The sequence below is a fragment of the Corylus avellana genome, chromosome 7 (genome assembly GCF_965113065.1).
Source record: "Corylus avellana chromosome 7, dhCorAvel1.hap1.2, whole genome shotgun sequence".
In the NCBI taxonomy this organism is placed as follows: Eukaryota; Viridiplantae; Streptophyta; class Magnoliopsida; order Fagales; family Betulaceae; genus Corylus; species Corylus avellana.
The window spans coordinates 3429193-3449276 of NC_142496.1; the positions used below are offsets into that span (position 1 = coordinate 3429193).

The 20084-nt window shown below is 34.3% G+C and overlaps 1 protein-coding gene and 2 long non-coding RNA genes across 4 annotated transcripts; 1 reads left to right on the forward strand and 2 right to left on the reverse strand.

Annotated features, from left to right (window-relative positions):
• Window positions 1-325: 325 nt before the first annotated feature.
• LOC132184539 (uncharacterized) lies at window positions 326-6061 on the reverse strand. 2 transcript variants are annotated; one of them, XR_009440569.2, is made up of 3 exons: window positions 6003-6061; window positions 4716-5907; window positions 326-631 (listed from the first exon to the last, which is right to left on the reverse strand). It is a non-coding gene; the product is annotated as an uncharacterized LOC132184539 (long non-coding RNA). The 2 variants fall into 2 exon arrangements; XR_009440568.2 differs by lacking the exon at window positions 6003-6061 and having other exon boundaries at window positions 4716-5988.
• Window positions 1217-2945, reverse strand: LOC148584351 (uncharacterized). The gene is made up of 2 exons (XR_015912848.1): window positions 2892-2945; window positions 1217-1500 (listed from the first exon to the last, which is right to left on the reverse strand). It is a non-coding gene; the product is annotated as an uncharacterized LOC148584351 (long non-coding RNA).
• A 2493-nt stretch (window positions 6062-8554) lies between the features above and the next one.
• LOC132184271 (uncharacterized) lies at window positions 8555-12148 on the forward strand. Its single transcript, XM_059597836.2, has 4 exons — window positions 8555-8701; window positions 8815-8886; window positions 10028-10585; window positions 10871-12148. Exons 1-4 carry the CDS (start codon window positions 8669-8671, stop codon window positions 11891-11893), a joined length of 1686 nt encoding a protein of 561 aa, XP_059453819.2. The 5' UTR covers window positions 8555-8668; the 3' UTR covers window positions 11894-12148.
• Window positions 12149-20084: the final 7936 nt, after the last annotated feature.

Sequence of the window (20084 nt, forward strand, 5' to 3'; positions counted from 1 at the left end):
ACCATTCAAAACCTCCAAAAAAAAAAAAAAAAGCACAAAAATTAAGGTAGTGTTACGAATTAAAGAAAAAAAAATTACTGCTACCAACAACTTAAATGAAATTGAATCCTTGGTATCATTTGTTTGAGCAACAATATAGACACCCAAGATGTCAACTCAATTTCCATTATTAGAAAAACTATGAGTGGAGAGAAAACTTGCCTTGTGTAGATTTTTTGATGATGCAATGTGCAATACAGTGTTGCCATTCTCATCCTTCCTGTTCAACAATTTCTCTTGCCACGATGAGGCATTTTCAAACGTGGAAATAAGAACCAATGACACAAGAAACCAAAAAGCTTCTAGTTGGTTGTTATTCAACGCAATATGAAGAGCAGTGTCTCCTCTAATTGTTACATCTTTTATAGACATGGGGCAATCTAACCAGAATTTGCTCAAAAACTTGACGTTTCCCGTCTGAGCTACGTAATGAAAAAGAGTCATGCCCTCTTTTCCTTGGACACGGACAAGTCCTTATCAACACCACGTAGGTGGTCCAGCAAAATGGTTTGTATTTCTTGCACATCAGGGCAATTTTTCAAAGCTTGGTGCTTTTCCAAAGTGCTTGAACAGCCCCACAGTCCAACACAACCTGCCACCAAGAAAATGCCTCATTATTACAATTGCAAGAACACACTCAGACAATTCCATACCACTGAACATAATGCAAATTGCCTACACATTAAAACTTGATAAAGATTATGATTAAATAATTCTGTTTTGCCTACATTTTCCTTATATGAAAGGATACTAACACCGTAAACTAAGATATGAGATTTTTTTTTTTTTTTTTTTTAATAAGATTGAGAGTACACCCTTTTTCTTGTGAAAGTAGCAGAATACACCTATTATTTGTAATTTAAAAATTTGAATTTCTTTTACAACTGTATAATACATGAAATCATAGTTTTTGTTTTTGTAACATCTGGAGGCGTATAAGATTTTATAATGCGAAAATAATAAAGCATAAATAATAAGATAGTGACACGTGGTTCGGTCTATGACCTACATTCACAAGATCAAGCCTTAAGGCTGCATAATGTAACGCCCCGATATTTGAACTAGCAAATATCGAAGTCGTGACGCTGCAACTTTAGAAAATACAATCTTACAGCGGAGTATGTATATTTTTTTCTTTTTCTATGACCTAGGAATAACTTACACAACACAGTTGAGCTGACTGAAATACCTCGAGGTGATATATTATTAAATAAAATAGAAACATGGTTTTCATTACAACATATGTATACACTAGGTGTACCAAATATATGCCACAGACGGCACCTAAATTAACATAGTAATATCTATTAAGTTTACACACATCACCATACATAATAAAAGCGATTAACATAAATGAGACTTGCTCCATAGAGTAAGCATAAATCCTGCAGCAGATGGTCTATCAACCATCAAAACCAGTAAAAGGACCATCGTCCTCACTTTCTATCCCTGCATCAAGATCTATGTAAAGATGACGTTATCATATTTACATAGGCAAACAAGTGAGTAATCTATTTTCCTAGATATAAAGACTAAAAAGACTAATTTGAACAAATAAGATTAAAGACTAAAATATATATAATAATGAATGAGTTGTGAATGCAGCGTAATGACAGATTAGTTTGTGTTTTATGATAATCTTTCTTCAGACCTCTTCTCATGAGCTCTCAGCCCGCTTACGTCCGTTATGTCCCTCACACTTTAGAGGTTTACTTGTTTGGTGCTGGCAACTACACCGCCCCAGCTTAGTTATATATTAGGCCTGTTGGACGGTTATATACCCCCATCCACTGAGATACCGACAGTTCCTCGCGGCAATCCACCCAGCTTGTTCTTAAGGTGGCTATCTTATCAGCCCATTTTATTAGACACATTATGCAGCAGTTGTTTTGTAAAATTATATCAATAAGACAAAATAAGAATTCCTATAACAATAAAACAAAGCTAGTACTCAGTAAGTATATCCATACTTACTCTCCTTAGTGTAGTATTCTGCTCCACTTCTGCATATAATACATACATACAAACAATACTTAGTTCATTCTCCAATAATATCATTGTTTAAAGACACTCATCTTTTTATATTTATTTATTATCCGTCACTTCATCTTTACTTACTCATTTTATTATATTAATATAAAATAGTCATATATAACTAGTTAAATGACTGAATGTAAATGTTAAATGCATATTTCGGGGATGAGATCAAATGGTCCTTACCGCCAGAAATATGAACAGAAATTTAAATGACATAAAAGAAATGACTGAATGTAAATGTTAAATGCATATTTCGGGGATGACATCAAATGGTCTTTACCGCTAGAAATATGAACAGAAATTTAAATGACATAAAAGAAATGACTGAATGTAAATGTTAAATGCATATTTCGGGGATGACATCAAAGGGTCTTTACCGCCAGAAATATGAACAGAAATTTAAATGACATAAAAGAAATGACTGAATGTAAATGTTAAATGCATATTTCGGGGATGACATCAAAGGGTCTTTACCGCCAGAAATATGAACAGAAATTTAAATGACATAAAAGAAATGACTGAATGTAAATGTTAAATGCATATTTCGGGGATGACATCAAATGGTCTTTACCGCCAGAAATATGAACAGAAATTTAAATGACATAAAAGAAATGACTGAATGTAAATACTGTAAAGTAAATAATATATAGATAATATTATAAGTCCTTAATTGATTTTGTCCACTAACTCTTTATTATTAATTCACTTGTTCCATTACTTTATTTTACATTATACGCTTATTGGGTCTTTAAACAATTAAATGAGGACAAGTAATAAAAGCAATAAATCATGATATTTATACAAGAAACACTTACCCAATAATCCTTTAGAAGTAAAACTCCACCAAATCTTCTCTAGGTAGCTAGTTTTGGAAAAACGCTTGAACACTATAAGAAAGATCTAGGCTATATGGTATTTGAGTAGAACTAAGAAATAAAATGAAAGGAGGAGCAAACAATTTTACTTGTTCTAAGATTGTAAAAACTCAAGTGAAAGTGAATTTAGCTATAGGCTCTATTTATAAGAGAATGGATGGTTAGGATTTATTTTTACACATTTGATCTAAGGGTTGAGATGTATTTAATCAAAAGAATGAACCTAGTCCATATTTCATGCTCTATACCAATTGATATTTTCGTCCAAAATGAGGGCAGTGTATTCCGATCCATTTTTCAATGTCCAAACATATTCCGATTGACATGAAATTTTGAGAGTAGATAGAGGACTCCGAGACAAACATTTTATATTTTTGGTTCGACTTCATCCGAGTTCGTTTGAGTCTATTTTTGGCCTATACAAAGTTTCCAATTCAACTTAGGCTTTAACTATTTGCATTCCCACTTGGCCACTTGCCTTATTAAATCATTATAATCATGATATTTACTATAATCATCATTACTAGAAGACTTTAAGCTTTCAACAAAGGTGGCTAGCCTTGATATCTTTCTTTAGCAGTTTTAATCCCATTTAGACAGTATGAAAATTAAGACACTGCTTTTTAGGCTAAAAAACTGAAAAGCTTCAAATTAATTTATGACTTCGCTAAACACCAATATAAATAATTTATTCACTAGATTGGGTTTGATTATGCCCAGAAACATATTAGTGAAGCTAAATTCTTAGAATTGAAGTAATATACATAAGAGGTCAAAAATCAATGTAATATACCTTTAACACTAAATAGTTATTTAATATCATTAATCCACATATCATTGTTCTAATTTATCGATTATATTTTTAATCTATTTAATATTATTTAAATAAGAGTTTTAAAATCTAGGTCGTTACAATTAAGCTCTTACTTCTCGAAGTAATATTTACAATATAATAGGAGAATCATGTTGAATATAAATAGACTTCTAGTCTAACTAGGTTAGTTAGGTGATAATCTTTAACTATTCACATGTAACTCAGTGATAGTCTTCAAGTGTGACTCAGTGATATTTTTCAACTGTAAGTTAGTAATAATCTTATACTGTGACTATTATTCTTAAACTCCATGATATGCTCTAATATTCCCCTCAAACTCAAGGTGTAAACTTGTGAAACTTGAGTTTGTTTTTTAGTCAGCAACGAAGGCCGATATGGTGATTGGAAACTCATTGGAGTTGGTGGCGGCTGAGGTACTTGAGTGGAGTTGATGGCGCCGGATTTGAAACATCGGCTGCTCTTGAACGTGAATTTCGACAACTTTTGGCATTTTTAAAGAAGAAAGAACCAACTATGAGCTAAGAGAAAAAAGAGATAGGCAACTATGGCCTCTTTTAAAGAAGGGAAAGCCAACTATGTGCTAAGAGAAAGAAAAATTGGCAACTATGGCCTCTTTTATTTTTTTTATTTTTTTTTTCAACTCATATATATTTCTCGGTTTCCTCCTCTCTAGGGCTGGGCATGGGTCAGGGCGGGGTGGGTATTGGGTTTTTTCCCACCTACCCCGCACCTGGCGGGTTTGGGATTTTCCAACCCGCCACCCGAGCCCAATGACCAAGATCCGCACGGGTCAGGTATTTGTGGTGCGGGTTTTGTGGGTCGGGTCAGATTTACTACGATTCTAAAAGAGGAACTTAAAAAAGAAGAAAAAGATGCCAAAACATGAACAAAAATACAAGAGAAATATCTTCTCCGGGTGAAGAACTCACCAGAAACCTCGTCTCCGCCGGCTCAGAAAAGCGGCGCAGGCTGATTTAGATCGAAGAGAAACGGTTTCTCCTTCATTTTCTTCTTTTCCTCCTGCCAGGCCACTACCATGTCTACGTTCTCCATCACGTACCCACATATCGAGGTCAGAATTTCTTTCCCTCTCTCGCTTTCTCGACTCTATGTGCTCGGCCGTTGTGTCATTTTTTCGGTGATCTCGTCTTGCTTGCTGGGAGAGAGGAACAGAGGAAGTCGAAAATAAAAAGCCGAGAATGGCCCAATCTCTCGTGATTCCCTCTTTCTGGTGCTATCACGATCAGGAGAGAGGCTGTGCTATTCCTTCCGCCCTAGTTCAGGCGGTGGAATGGGCATAATAGCATCGTCAATCTCGCGATCATCTTCCGTGATCTCCTTTCCTTCTCGGCCTTGGGTTGTGGGCGGCGAAATCAAATGGGTCTGACGGTCTCTTAAGTCTAGGGTTTTTTTTTTTGTGTTTTAGAACCTTAAGTGTGGGTCAGGGCGGGTACTCGCATAGAAAATATTAGTAAACCTGAAACCCGTCCCACCCTGCACAGGTTGGATATTTCCAACCCGATCTCGCGAAAATAAACACTAAACCCGCACGGGCCGGGCCGGGTTGGATCTGCGGGTTGGGCGGGTTTTTGCCCAGTCCTACTCCTCTCCTTACTTTTTTTTTTTTTATTTGAAGGAATAGCCTAGTCGTAGATTACAGAAAACTAGAATAAGTATTAACTAAATCCTGTAACCAAACAAATCTAGGTCTAATAGCTAAACCAAGATATCATATTCCTAAACTAGAATAGGAATATCTGCACACCAAAATAAAGTTAAATCAAAACCTGTAACCAAACACAACACTTGTTCTCCACAAAATAACCCTTGAAAATCTGGCGTGAACGGATGTGTATGAACCGGATGGAGCGGGGCTGTGAACGGTGAGGCAGAGACCGGTGCTGCGGCTGGGTGTTGAAATTCGGGAGGCAAGCCGTGGACAACTTCGGCAGAGATCGGGAGGAATTTGGACTTCGGCAGAGATCGGGAGGCGAGCCGTGGACAACTGGTGGCAGCGCCAGTTTTGTGTTGGTGCTGTGTGGTGGTGGACGGCTCGCAGTGCAGATCGTAGGAAGTCTGGTTGTGGAACGGACTGGGCGGAGCTCATTACAGTGAATGATACTGAAAAGATGAATAAACAAATAAAATTAAAAAATATCATAATTTTCGAATTTGCCAATGCTTCAATCCAAGATAACTATCGCAAAACTATTCACATTAACGCACACGTTGAAGATTTGTTGTTATCAAAGTGACACTTGTTTTCTACCTGCAGCAGGAAAGAAATGAAAATGAATTATTTTATGGTCAAAATTCTATTTTCTCATATTTAATAATATGCATAATGTTATGTCATGTATAATTTTTAAATAGGGTTAAATACTCCAGACCTTTCTGGGGTTTTTCAATTTTTTTTTTTCTTGGAGTTTTATTTTTATTACAGGAGGTCCCTGTGGTTTTGATAATAGACCAAGTTAGTCCTCCGTCAGTTGACTTAACAGTCTAGGTGCTACGTGTCAACATGTGATTTGTCTACGTAGAATTCCGTTAAGTCAACTGACAGAGGACTAACTTGGTCTATTATCAAAACTACAGGGACCTCCTGTGATAAAAATAAAACTTCAAGGGAGAAAAAATAAAGTTGGTAAACCCTATGGGGGTCTGGAGTATTTAACCATTTTAAATAATGTGACAACATATTCACTATGTCGCAACATATGCTATTAGATTTGTAAAATTTAATCTTAATCATGAAATAACTCATCGTTATTTTTATTTAAAATTGAGAAGATCTTGTTCAGTTTAGTTCCACTTTTCTATTCGCAAAGGGTTGTCGTTTAAAGGATCTATTTAGATTTGCCGCTTTAAAACATGTGATTTAAAAAAATAGTAATTTTAAAACGTGCACTTTTTAAAAACACACTTTTTGGTAAAATGATCTTTAACATTACAATTTAACTTTGCATTTTTTTAAATGATATAATTTCTACAATTTTGTTTAAAATTTCATTTTTTTAACTTACAAAATCCCAGTACCAGATGAACTGGAAGTGTCATTACCCCCATCTAATTACCTCAGTCCTCAGTTACAAGTAATAGGACTTGGTAAATTGCCAAATATAGAATAGGTAATTAACATGCACACACTTGGAAGATTATTTATGGCTCAATAATGAGTCAAAAAAGAATGGCTAAAAAAATTGAAAGAAAAGAAAAGACAGTACTAGTAGAAGAAACAAACCTCGATGACACGAGTGGCGTGGACGAATCCATGGCCACTGACGTAGTATGCAAAGACCAGATGCTGCTGATTATCATTACCTTCTTCCATTGTCATCTTCCTCGATTGTTGAACAAATATTTTATTCAAGTTTTGGTTTTTAAAAGGGTGTTGTATTACTTGTATATATATAAATATTCACGGGTTCACATGACTTAATTTCCATCCAAACATATGGAAAAACTTAAAGAATAGACTAAATTGTCACTTTGTACGGTTTAAAACTTTAGAGGTTAAAATACCAAAATAGTGATACTTGGGATTAATGCTTTGTATCAACTTTTCATCCCGTTTTCATCAAGATGGAAAGTTTTTTCCTCTAAAAAAGGTGGATGGATACACTCGATAGTATTACTATACTTTTGGTAAAGGAAAATCATTTCCATCCGAATGAAATTGGGATGAAAAATTAGTATATAACATTACTCTATACTTTTTGGGGGGAAATGAGGTAAAATATATTTTTTCCTATTTTAAAAGTAATAAATACTTGTGTAAAAAATCATAAGCATTTATTTTGAAAATAATCTCCTAGCTTAAGTTCAATTGACTACTTTAAATTTTCATGAGGGCTAAGATCGAAATTAGAATTGAAGGAAATTTACATGGTAGAAGATCTTATAAATTCTAAAATATCTTAATCCCAACGGATGACACTAGGCATCATTTGTTATTTCTTTTGTAAGTTCACCATTGAACAAAGATGAAAAGAAATGGGCAAAATATAAAAAATAAACATTTCTCTTTCTAAAATCGCTTAAGTGAAAGCTTCTAAACTTACTTCCCATATTGACATTGCCCGGAATAGAATATTATGAGGTTTAGTTATATTTGGCAATGAAAAATGCTAGCCTTCCTCCCATTTTACTTCCACCTACTTTGTTCCCTAACATGACAGTGACAATCAGTTCCTCAAAATGTAACATGGCATTGCCTTATTAGTCCTAATTTTTATTTTTTATTTTTATTATTATTATTTTTTAACATGGAGTAAAGGAGGTGAGAGTAAAATGGCTCTAGCATTTTTTATGACATGTCCACACAAGAAGGGGAATGAGGATTTGAACTAGTGATTTCTGCTTTATGAGACGTGGTCTCCAACCGATTGAGCTAACTCTGAAGACAAATGGCTCTAGCATTTACTCTTGAGTCTTGAACAATTATTTTTTCAACTTATTAATGTTTTAGTATGTAAAATGTGCTTATGTATGAATTGAACGGTCTATGTTAATTCTAAATGGATAAATAGTTTTTTTTTTTAAAAAAAAAACTGCTTTTGAATAGAAAAAAATGTTTTGTCGTGATTTCTTCATATTATAAATGGAGTTTTTTTTTTTAAGCATCTCAATAATACATTTAACAGTTTGCAATTATTCATGCAATATTATTTTTTAAATTTTATATATATATATATATATATATATATATATATATATATTCTTTTTTTCATATTTCTCACACGCCATTTGACCCAAACCTTCTCACAGATAATTTCCCTCTCTCTCTCTCTCTCTCTCTCTCGCTCGCTCGCGCTCTTTCCCTCTCTCTGGTTTGGAGCTCAATTCGAATACTGAGTAGTCACTGACGATTACTTAAAATATAATGCTTTCGTGCTTCTCAACCTCGTTGGACCTTGTAATTCTCTCTTTCTCTCTCTCTCTCTCTCTCTCTCTCTCTCTCTCTCTATTATGGCATTACGACATTGAGTCTCTTGTTCATATTTTTCTTTCTTTGCGTGTTTGGTGCAGAGTTTTCACTTGGGTTGTTCCAATAACTGGAGTTTGGCAACTTTTAGAAGATCAAGATTTTGTCATTCGGTGGTGGGTTGGTTACTTTCCCTTTCAACTTTCAAAGACAATTGCTTTCATAGTAATGCATGTTTGGTTGCTGAGAAAACGGTTGAAAGAAAGGTTTACTTTTTAATACCCTTTTTCCTTTTTCCTATACAAGTAATGATAAAAGAAAGGTAATTCTAACTAAACTTTCTGCTTATTGTTTAATGTCCTTTTAATGTCCACTTCCTTCTATTTTTTGATTTTAATGTTCTGAAATGATATGAATTCCGTTCTTCTATTCGCTGTCTTGTTCGTTTGTGTTTGTTTTAATTGCTTTATACTCATTTTTCAATTTCTCTATGTTGCTTTCATTTCTTCTGCTATTCTTAAGATGGAAGCATTCAAGAGGATGGCAACCATCTATTGATCTTGCATCACAATTTATGATAATGGCTCCAACTTTTTTGGATGTTACATTCAAGATGACGGATTTGTACCTTCAGCACATGTAAAATGAAAATGGGTCATTCAATTTGCATGGTACAAGAAAAGAGGCCCTGAATAGCTTTATATCATAAGTTTTGGTTGATATCCCAATGGGTGAGCGTCAAATATTTTATAGCTCATTTATCCATCCTCAATTGTAACCATCAAAAATTTGTGTAGATCAAATTGAAGGTTTAAATTAACATGTAATATCTGTCTAGCATTATAATGGGATGCTTTTGAAAGCAATATCTAAGAATAAGTTTTAGAGAAATTCTAGGGGTACAAAACTTGTGAAATTACAAGAGGACTTCTTTCTAAGTCATACACATCCGGGTTATATTTTACTTTTTACAGAAATTGTATAGTTGATGTAGGCTTGAGGCAAAATCAGCATTTTATGTTGTAAAATCTATAAATTCCTTAATCGTTATCACAGAGGGAAAAGGGGGAAGAAAAATGAAGAGAGAGAAAAAAATTGTCTTACAATTCAATTCTTCTGTTTGAAGGATCAACAGGTTCAGGAATGATGGTTCTGTTATATTTGAGGTTTGAAAAGCTATCAAAACTTGAGGAGTTTCATTAAAAGTGAACCGATAAAAGAATACGTTGCAATCTAATGGGTTTAAAAGTTGCTTCACTGCTTACTTTTTATGTATCATAATGCCTAAATCTCTTACTTCTTGATAATGTCATGCAGGAAAGAAGCATTATAAAGCTGGGGAATAAGCAGGACAACGGCACTTTTGTAGTTCACAACAAGTTCGTCACAAAGGATGATCTTCTAATTTCCCATTCTCCAATAGCCCAGCAAGATAGCCCACCTCCTTTGGTTAGTGCATTGAAAGCTTCTGCCGAACAAAGCGTTGCCAGTTTTCACTTCCCTGGGCATAACAGAGGACGCGCTGCTCCGTCTTCATTAACTCAGCTAATTGGTTTAAGACCATTTGTTCATGATTTGCCTGAGCTTCCAGAGCTTGACAACCTCTTTTCTCCAGAGGGGCCTATTTTAGATGCACAAAGACAAGCAGCCAAACTCTTTGGATCATCAGAGACATGGTTTCTTGTTGGAGGTTCCACTTGTGGAATCCAAGCAGCAATAATGGCAACTTGTTCCCCTGGAGAATTTCTAGTTCTTCCTCGTAATTCCCATATATCAGCTATATCAGCCATGGTATTATCAGGTGCACAACCTAAGTACATCATTCCCCAGTATGATTTTGACTGGGACATTGCTGGTGGCGCAACTTCATCGCAGGCAAGTTTGAAATTCTTGTGTTCACGTTCAAACCATTGTTAACATGTATTGTCTTTTCACCCTTAAAGGAAGTTTTTTGCTGATAAGAAACATGTATTCCAATGTAACCTTTGGATAAATAGTTAAAAACTGATCAAGATGATGTAATTCTGAAAAGTTTAATTTAAAGAGACAAAAAAAGATCATCATGGTGACCTTTTCTTTGTCTCTTTCATTTTAACAGTTTAACAGCCTTTTTTTCTACTCAAAACTATACATAATGAATCAAGATGGCCGTTTTTACAGGTAGAGCAAGCAATCAAGGAATTAGAGATGGAAGGTCAAAAAGCAGCTGCGGTTTTTATCACTTCCCCTACTTATCACGGTATATGCAGCAACTTGGCCGAGATTTCCAGGCTCTGTCATTCTCACGGAATTCCTTTGATTGTTGATGAGGCTCATGGGGCACATCTAGGATTTCATCCCCAGCTGCCTAATTCAGCCCTCCAGCAAGGAGCTGATCTTGCTGTACAGTCCACTCATAAAGTTCTATGCTCTCTTACGCAGTCATCGATGTTACACATGTTGGGGAATATTGTAGACAGCGAAAGAATCGGTAGATGTCTCCAAACTCTTCAAAGCACTAGCCCTAGTTATTTGCTTTTAGCATCATTAGATGCTGCTAGAGCTCAATTAAGTGAAAACCCAGACACCATATTCAACAAAGCAATGCAATTGGGCTTTGAAGCAAAACATTTGATCAAAGAAATACCAGGCATTTCAGTGTTTGACCTTGCAAGCTTTTCTCACTTTCCTGCCATTGATCCTTTGCGACTTACTATTGGTTTTTGGCAGCTTGGTTTGTCTGGTTATGAAGCAGATGAGATATTATGTAGAGATCATGGGATCATTTGTGAACTTGTTGGGCCTCAATCCATTACTTTCGCAATTAACCTTGGAACTAGTAGAGATCATATTCAGAGGCTTGTATCAGGAATCAAACATCTAACAGGAACTCATGCACCAATCCATGGAGGTAAAGGGAGATTGCAGCATCGTGGCTTTACACCCTTTGCAGACATCAAAATGAGCATGATTCCCAGGGATGCCTTCTTTAAAAGTAAAAAGAAGGTGAGTATAGCAGAGTGCCTTGGGGAAGTTTGTGGGGAGCTTATATGTCCATATCCACCAGGAATACCAGTTCTGATCCCTGGTGAGATTATTACGGAGAAAACTTTGGATTATCTGCTGGATGTTAGAAACGAGGGTGCTGTTATTACTGGTGCTTCTGATCCTTTGCTCACTTCCATAGTAGTCTGCAATGTGTAGTATAGACAAATGGATGTTGGCATATATTGCAAAAACAGCAACAGCAACAGCAATGCTAATCATATCTGCACTATCATACCAAAAGGACTAGTCAATTTGAAGCTTCTCTAGATTTATTATAAAGCTCAGTTTCACATAATAACTAGGCAATGTGGAATTTAAAACTCATGACTATCTTTATAAGCCACCCAATTTATGTGCGCCTTTTTCTTATTTTCTTAATATGAGACTGGGATGTTATGTATAAATTTTGGCAAAAAGACAAGGAAATGATATTTTTGTTCTCCTACATGCAAAGGGTAAAATGAAAATGTAATTGAATATCTTGATGACTTGGCAATGTTGGCATTATCAGAAAGAATAGTGTTATATACCATATCACTATGTCACTATGCTGACATGGTATTGTCAATCCATCTTTAGATCAGCCTTTGTTAAAAGAAGAAAAAAAAAATCAAGAAATGTTCTATATTGCATGATATGTTACTGTGTTAACTTGGCAGATTGTAGTAGCCCATGCCATGCCACCCATTTTTCTGTAGGTTTTGACTCCCTCTCCGGTTATCATCATCAATATCTCTTATCCATCTTTCAATTTTCGAAATCCCCATTAAAATCAACATCATCCATTTACTTTCTATTCTACTTTACTACGTCAAACTTTAATCCTTCAAGTTCTGACAAAACTCATTCTGGTGCCCTGTCAAGCCAGAGTGCTTGTAAAATCAGGGTATCTTAGCTTCACCTATATGCAAACACCATTGCTTTGGATTATCAACAAGTTCTCTCCAAGAATTTGATAGAGTCCTCACTTTTCTTTGCACCAGCTGAAAATGAGTAAGTCCCCCACTTCGTGATTGGCAATTTGGCATAGAAAATATTAGTAAAAACATTTTAAACTTTTGGCACAATTTTAAAACACCCAAGTGTGCTAAAATGAAAATTTTCAACTCAGTTTTGCAATCGTCTTATTTTAAGAAGCAAACAATAAGAATTAAAAATCTATGAAATAAGTTTTGTTTCAAAAGTTTTGGTTGACTTTTATTCAAGATGGTCATCTTACATAAGGGTTAGTATGATAATTATTTTGAAGATGAGAGATATTTATATTGGACTACGTACACTTTTGTAATTTTGTTTGAATGCTGAAAGTACGAGATGCTTGCGTGTATTAGTTAGACATGGTTTAAATGTAATCGGATTTGGAATATTACTTGTATTTTTAATTTTGGTTATTTATTGTAGATTTTACTTAGTATTTATTTTTGATAAATGCTAAAAGCTACACCTTTATTACACCCCATTTCATCGGACTTGTTTAAAAATAAAAATAAAAATTTAAGAGCCGATGAGGGTAGAATGAAAGTAGGGTTTTTAGCACTTCTTTTAAGACAGTTTTCCTCTTAATTAAATTGGAAGACTTTCATTCAATTCAGTTAATTAAATTGACATATGTCCTAGAGCATATAATTATCACTTATATTTTTTATAATATTAACCAAGCACCTAATTCTCATATAAATTATTATTAATACATACAGGTGAGAATTACTTAAAAACAAATGCCACTTTAATATATTAACTTTGAAAGAATTTCTTCAATCCCTTTATAGAGGAAAACTTTGTCGTTATCCTTATCAACACACAAGGAAGTTACACTACAAAAAACTATAAATTTAGTGACGTGTTTAATTATAGTGCAGGTTTCTTTAAAATGTCACCAATTAGTGATGTGTTAATTCCTAACACGTCACTACTTTTTTTTTAGTGACGTGTTAGATATTAACATGTCACCAATTAAAAAAACCATTAAAAAATATTTCGGATAAGAAAAAAATAAACCAAAAAAAATGAAATAAAAATAAATTATGAGGTGTGAACAGTAACATCTTCTTGTTTAGGGTTTTAGGGTTTAGGGTTTAGGGTTATTGTTTAACATCTTTGTTGTCTTACTTGAATGTTTTAATTTTTAAAATTATCTTTTACTTAACTTTCTCTCTCTTTTTTTTTTTTAATTTATTTTTTTCTTCTTTTTGCAAAACGTGTTATCCTTGGATTTTTATTTATTTTGTCTTCTCTAAAGATGGTTTGGGAATAGGCATGTGATGCCCCAAGGCAAAGCCACTTGGGTCCATGGGAATCTCTTCTATATTTCCACCCGTTGTAATTACAAGCATGTCAAATAAATTTTTCTAGTCTCCACATCACTTAGTGGAAGAATGTGTAAAGTTTTGTACTTTCACAAAAAAGTTCAAGAATGTTTTTTTTATTTGGGACCAAGTTTTTCTCAAAAGTAAATTTAAAGAATTTTTAAAATTTAAAATTTAAAATTTAAAGAATTTTAAGCTTTATGTAGACTTAGGCACCTCCATAAAAGACCAAAAAACAAACAAAAAAACATGTTTTTGAGAGCAAGCCCACATGATATTGATAATTGTCAGGAAATTGGTCTTTGGCTCGTAGCACTATTTGTAGTCTCACCAAATTGTACACACCAAAATAATTAAAAGTACATTTTTTACTATTTTAATAGCTTACTATTTTAGAGCATCATTAACCGTCTTACTATTTTAACAATCCACCTTCACTATTTCCATTTAAATATTCTTTTTCAAATATTTGTTTATTCTTTTTTTTTAATTATTAAAGGATGAGGGAGAGACCAAAAAGAAAAAAAGGGGAGAAAGAAACAAGTTTTTATTCATTTGGTGAATGAATAGTACTTACTCACTACTTTTTTCTGCCTAAAGTAGTGGGGCAAAAAATGAGAGATTACCAAATTCCCCACCCCCCCCCACCCCCTCCCCCCCAAAATTTAACTAAAAAATAGTTTTGGTGAGACTGCAAATAGATATTAAAGTGAAAACTTCGTTGTGAATGCTCTCGAAGGAAGAAATGGGAAAAAGGAGGGAGGTGGTTGGAATTTAAGACAAAGTGGGTGGTGTGAAAGGAGAAAATAATGGACAAAAATTTCCTCCAAACCTATAGAATGGGATACAAAATAGAATTGCCGGACCAAAATGTCGTTGCCATAAAAAATTTAAAGCGGTTTGATGGAGTCAAAAACCAGCAATTATTAAGTGAGAAGCTTCTGCTCACACAAATCAACAAAAGAAATATTGTTAAACTATTAGGGTATTATCTTGAAGAAGAAGTCCCTTTATTAGTGTACGAGTTCATGCCAAATGAGACCCTTTCTAGCCATATTCGAGATAAAGATCTTTTCTGGGAAAAGCGTTTGAATATAGCGGTAGAAATTGCAGAAGTTCTTGCATTTTTACATTACGAGGCTTCCAAGCCAGTCATTTATAGAGATTTAAAAAGTGCCAACATACTCTTGGATGATAATTTCTCCGCAAAATTTGCTGGCTTCGGTCTTTGAAGACAAATTTCCCTTGAGCAAACTCACGTATCCACTGACACTACAAAAAAAATGTCATTTTTTGACGTGGCAAACAGTAGTATTTTTTTGCCACGTCAGTAAATGCTGACGTGCCAAAAGTGCACGTCAACAAATTTTTTGTTGATGCGCCAAAAGTGGCACGTCAACATTTACTGACGTGTTGAAAACAACACGTCAATAAATAATAAATTAATTAGTTATTAATTTTAAAATGACGTAAAATTAAATTGGGTACTTGGACTGGATTATTTCATGGATCAACAGTTAATATTGAAAACTAATCTCACAGTTTTGGTGTTGATATGGCAGAACTGTTGACCATAAAGAAGGACACAATTCATGGTGTTGGGACAGCCAGCACTATAGGTCTAGCTAGTTATTTTCAGTCTACCTTGACAGAGTATGGCTTACTCAAAATCTAGGACAACCAGATTTTAAATGAGGATAACATTGAGCAACTAAAAAAAGTAGCTAATCTGGTAAAAAGGTGCGTCAGTACAATAGGTAATGATAGGTCATCTATGAAAAAAGTAGTAATAGAACTGGAGAGTGTGCGGAATATGAAAAAAAAAAATCCACCGGAAGAGGCAGATCAATGTACAGAAGAGATTGACCAGCACTTGTCTATTGAAGGTGCACACTCTTTTAGCACTGGCGGTTCTTCTACCAACATAACTAGTGAGGACGAGATATGTGTTGAAACCACTTCCGCTGGTGCAGGCTGAGACAAACTTTGTTAGGTTTAGGGGCGAGTGTGAACATACGACCATATATTTGCAGTTAGGTTTGGGGGCGTTGCAACCCACTCAGATGACACCTCAATTAACTGATAAGTCAGTGAAAATTCCTAGAGGTATTGTTGAGGATGTTCTGATTAAGGCTGATGCATTCTTTTTTCCTGTGGATTTCGTAGTCCTAGACACTCATCTTGTTCAAAATTTCAGTGGGAAAACTCCTTTCATTTTGAGTCTTCATTTCTTAGCCACAACCATTGCTTTGATCAATCGTCGAAATGGTGTGATGAAGATTTCTTTTGGAAACATGACTGTTGAACTTAATATCTTTGACAACGGCAAGCAACACCAGACACAGGACGTTAGTGGGTTTACATGATTGAGAGTCTGGTTCATAATACTTCCATACAGTCAAGCTGTGAGTATCCCTTAGAGGCGTGTATAGCCCATCTTGGAGGTACCTTTGATGTTGAAAAATCAAGTGGGAGGTCAATACATTGCTAGACTCTATCCCTCTTTTAAGTGCTAAGTGGCAACCAAAAGTCGTTTCTCTTCCCCTTTCTTCGTCACCTCCACTTCCATCTACTGTCATGCAAGAGGTGGCTAGAGTTGAATTTGGATGTGGGTGTCATTTACCCAATCTCTGATAGTAAGTGGGTGAGCCCGGTTCAAGTTGTGCCAAAGAAGTCTGACATAACAGTAGTCAAGAATGCAACTGATGAGTTAGTTCCAAATCGCCTTCTAACGGGATGGGGAGTATTCATTGATTACCGCGAGTTGAATTCCATGATGAGGAAAGATCGATTTCCTCTTCCTTTTATAGACAAGAACAACTTGAGAAAATATTTTGCACCCAATTAGAAGGTCCTTTATAATTCTCGTGTGCATCTATTCCCGCGCAAATTACAAATTTGATGGACTGGTCCTTTGAAAGTTCGCACCATTTACCCACATGGAGCTGTAGAGATTGAGAATTCTAATAATGGTGATGCGTTTAAATCCAATGGCCAACGATTAAAACTATTTTTTGAACTAAAGAGTCTAGACGTAGAAGAAGTGAATTTAGAAGATCATGTTTATTATGATTGATTTTTAGAGTGTCTGGCTGAAGACGGTAAACATGCGTAGTACCAGCAGGAGGCAACATATTCCATGTCATATTATTTTATTTTCTTTCTTATTTTGTAAGTATAATTTTTTCTTTAATTCTGTTATGTTCTTTAATTTGTTCCTTTTATGTGATTATTACATATGTTCGTGTGCTCTTATGCTTAATTCTTTCTTGGTAGCAATCATGTGGTACAAGCTCAACCAGGTACTATCTTTCTTATCTTTACATCTTGTATTTGTTATAAGCATGATTTTCATCCTTTTGAGGTAAGAAGGGACACATTGAGGATAATGTTTGATTTAGGTCTGGAGAAACATAGTTGGTGTTATGCTTAGATTTTTATTTTTTTCTGTTTAAAAAAAAGAGTTTTATGTTTGAAGTTCATTATGCTATTCCTGCTAAAGAATTTCATTGTTTTCATGCTCAATTTATTGCACATCCACTTAGCCACAAAAACATAATTCTTTGTTAAGGATAAAAGTGACTTAGAAATTTTTGAGGATAATAAATGCCGAGATTTTTTAACCCTTGTGAGTTTTGAGCCCATCATTCTTTGTAGAGAGTAAATTCTCATGATATCATATTTCATTTGGAAGCACATAAATTATTTCGTTGTGATAGTCTCATTATTCTTATAAATTTTATGCCACACTTGAATCTTTTGGATTCATGAATGTTGAAGAACTATGCAAATCCTTGAGAGACGAGATTAGGCCATTTTTCTTTACGTTGAGCCTGAAATTTCTTTTCTTGATACATTATCACTGATTCACTAGCTACCCGGTTGAGCCTTATGATTAGCCTTTCTTCTTAAACCATTTTCCAAAGTGTTTCAAGAATGAATTCAAGCAACTTATCCCAATGAGGTGACATGTAATCAAAAAAAAGAAAAAGAAAATTGATTGAAAATTTCAAAAGAAGCCAAAGATTCAATAATTCTTGAAACACTTTTCAATTTTTTACCATCATCTATTTGTTATCTATTTTCCTGTTCTTAACCCTACATTACTTCACAATAAAAGTCCTTATTTGATCTTGATTATTGTATGGTTCAGACATGTTCATGACTAATCAATGAGTGTGATGTAAAGTACTTTCGGCATCCTTCCATGAGACTACTTTTTCTTTCTTGATTACCCCTTTTTTCATATGATTAATATGTCAGATGTTTGATTTTGCTTACATTATTCCACTCACATATACTTGAGAGAGTTACACCCATTTTAGAGTGATATCAACTGTTGAGTGTTAACACCGATAGGCCTGAATCAATGCATATTTTTTGATAGAAATTCGATGTTATGTTTATCTGGACACTAAGAGTATGTTTCTATTAGCTAAAATTTCACTCACATTGAGTTTTGATGGCACGTAAAAATTTTTGGTAGTTGTTCGTGTTTTGACCTTGAACTAATTCTTGTTGCCTTGGATTAAAAAAAAAACAAAAAAAAAAAGAAAAGAAAGTGTTTTTCTTTTCTTAAGTTATTTATGTATTTTGTTTTGAGCCGCTTGAATTGTTAGAGACTAATAATTAGCTGGTTAATGGGTGTGATAATTGCGTAAATGTGCCAATTTACTATATTAAAGTAAGCAGTATTATATCTTATTATGTTCTAATTCTTTCATTTTTAGATTTAATTGGGAAATATTGTTTAATCACTAATATTGAGCTTAGAATGATATATTTTGTAGGAATTGATTAAAAAAAAAAAATTAGCAATTTTTTGTAAAAACGTGAAAGCTAAAAGTTGAGAAATAAAAGAATTTTGTGACTTGTCCCATCCGTAAGACTTCTGAAACACTTGACCAAATACTCACTTTTTGGTAGGAGATGCGCAGAAAAGCCAAGCTACTAAAGAGCTAATTAAGACTGATGCATGGCGAGGGTTGGAACTGGTAGCTCATATTAATATTAGTGGAAGGTCAAGTAGACGAGAGTGGAGTGAATGCCGCTCTTGAGCTATCTAATAGTGACCTCAACTTCATTAAGCGTAGTCCCAGCCGATTGAGCTACCTCTTGGAGACGATTTTGTTATGTATTTTAATATTACGAGAGACTAAAATTCTCAATAAGGTTGAAGTTGCCGAGAGAGAGAGAGAGAGAGAGAGAGAGAAAGAGAGAGAGAGAGAGAGAGAGTTGCCAACGTAGAGAGATACACCATTTTTGTTTCACTTGTATTCTCACAATATTTGGAGTGCCAAAAGGAAGTTATCTCTTTTGTGTGAAAGTGAACTTTGAATGTACCGGGGCTTTTGAGTTTTAGCAATTTTGTTTGTATTACCTTTTGTACTTTACTCTTTTGTTAGTGAATTTTTCCTGCATCATCTTCGCCAGTGAATGTAGACTTATTAAGCTGAATCACTTAAATCTTGGTGTTTTGTGTGGTTGTGTAATTTTCTATTCTGTAATTTTCTACTTCTTTGGTGATCTTGGAATTGCATTTTGGATATTTCAATTACATTTTTCTCAATTAAAATTGGATATCTCTTGTTGAAGAATACAATTGATGATTTTGTTTTAAATTGTTGAAGCGAAGAAGAACATGCTTTGGATTTTTGTTAATGGTTTTAACCATGATATTTTCCACGGTAACAAGATTGATTTCTAGTTATCATGTAGAGTTTGGGTAAAAATCAATGATCAAGAATACATGTTATGAATTAATGAGATGGATTTCACAACCTTGGTTGTTTTTATCTTGATAACTTACTGTTTTATTATTTATTCTACTTAGATTACTTGCATGTTTAATTTTATTTTTATTTATGACCAACCATATTTTTTATTGAACTTGATTGGGATTTATTTAGTTTTCCTATAATTATATAAGTCCATGTGGATTCGACCTTAAGCTTGCAAAGCTATACTTTGGTAAAGAATATATTACGACCTTTGCTCACTAAACGACTAAAATTGTCGTCTTTAAAAAAAAAAAAAAAAAA

Excerpts from the sequence above, each read along its gene's own strand:
- LOC132184271 (XM_059597836.2), top strand. The coding sequence starts at position 8,669 with ATGCTTTCGTGCTTCTCAACCTCGTTGGACCTT. Across the intron at positions 8,702-8,814 it reads TCTCAACCTCGTTGGACCTT|AGTTTTCACTTGGGTTGTTC; the intron begins GTAATTCTCTCT and ends TGTTTGGTGCAG. Across the intron at positions 8,887-10,027 it reads CAAGATTTTGTCATTCGGTG|GAAAGAAGCATTATAAAGCT; the intron begins GTGGGTTGGTTA and ends AATGTCATGCAG.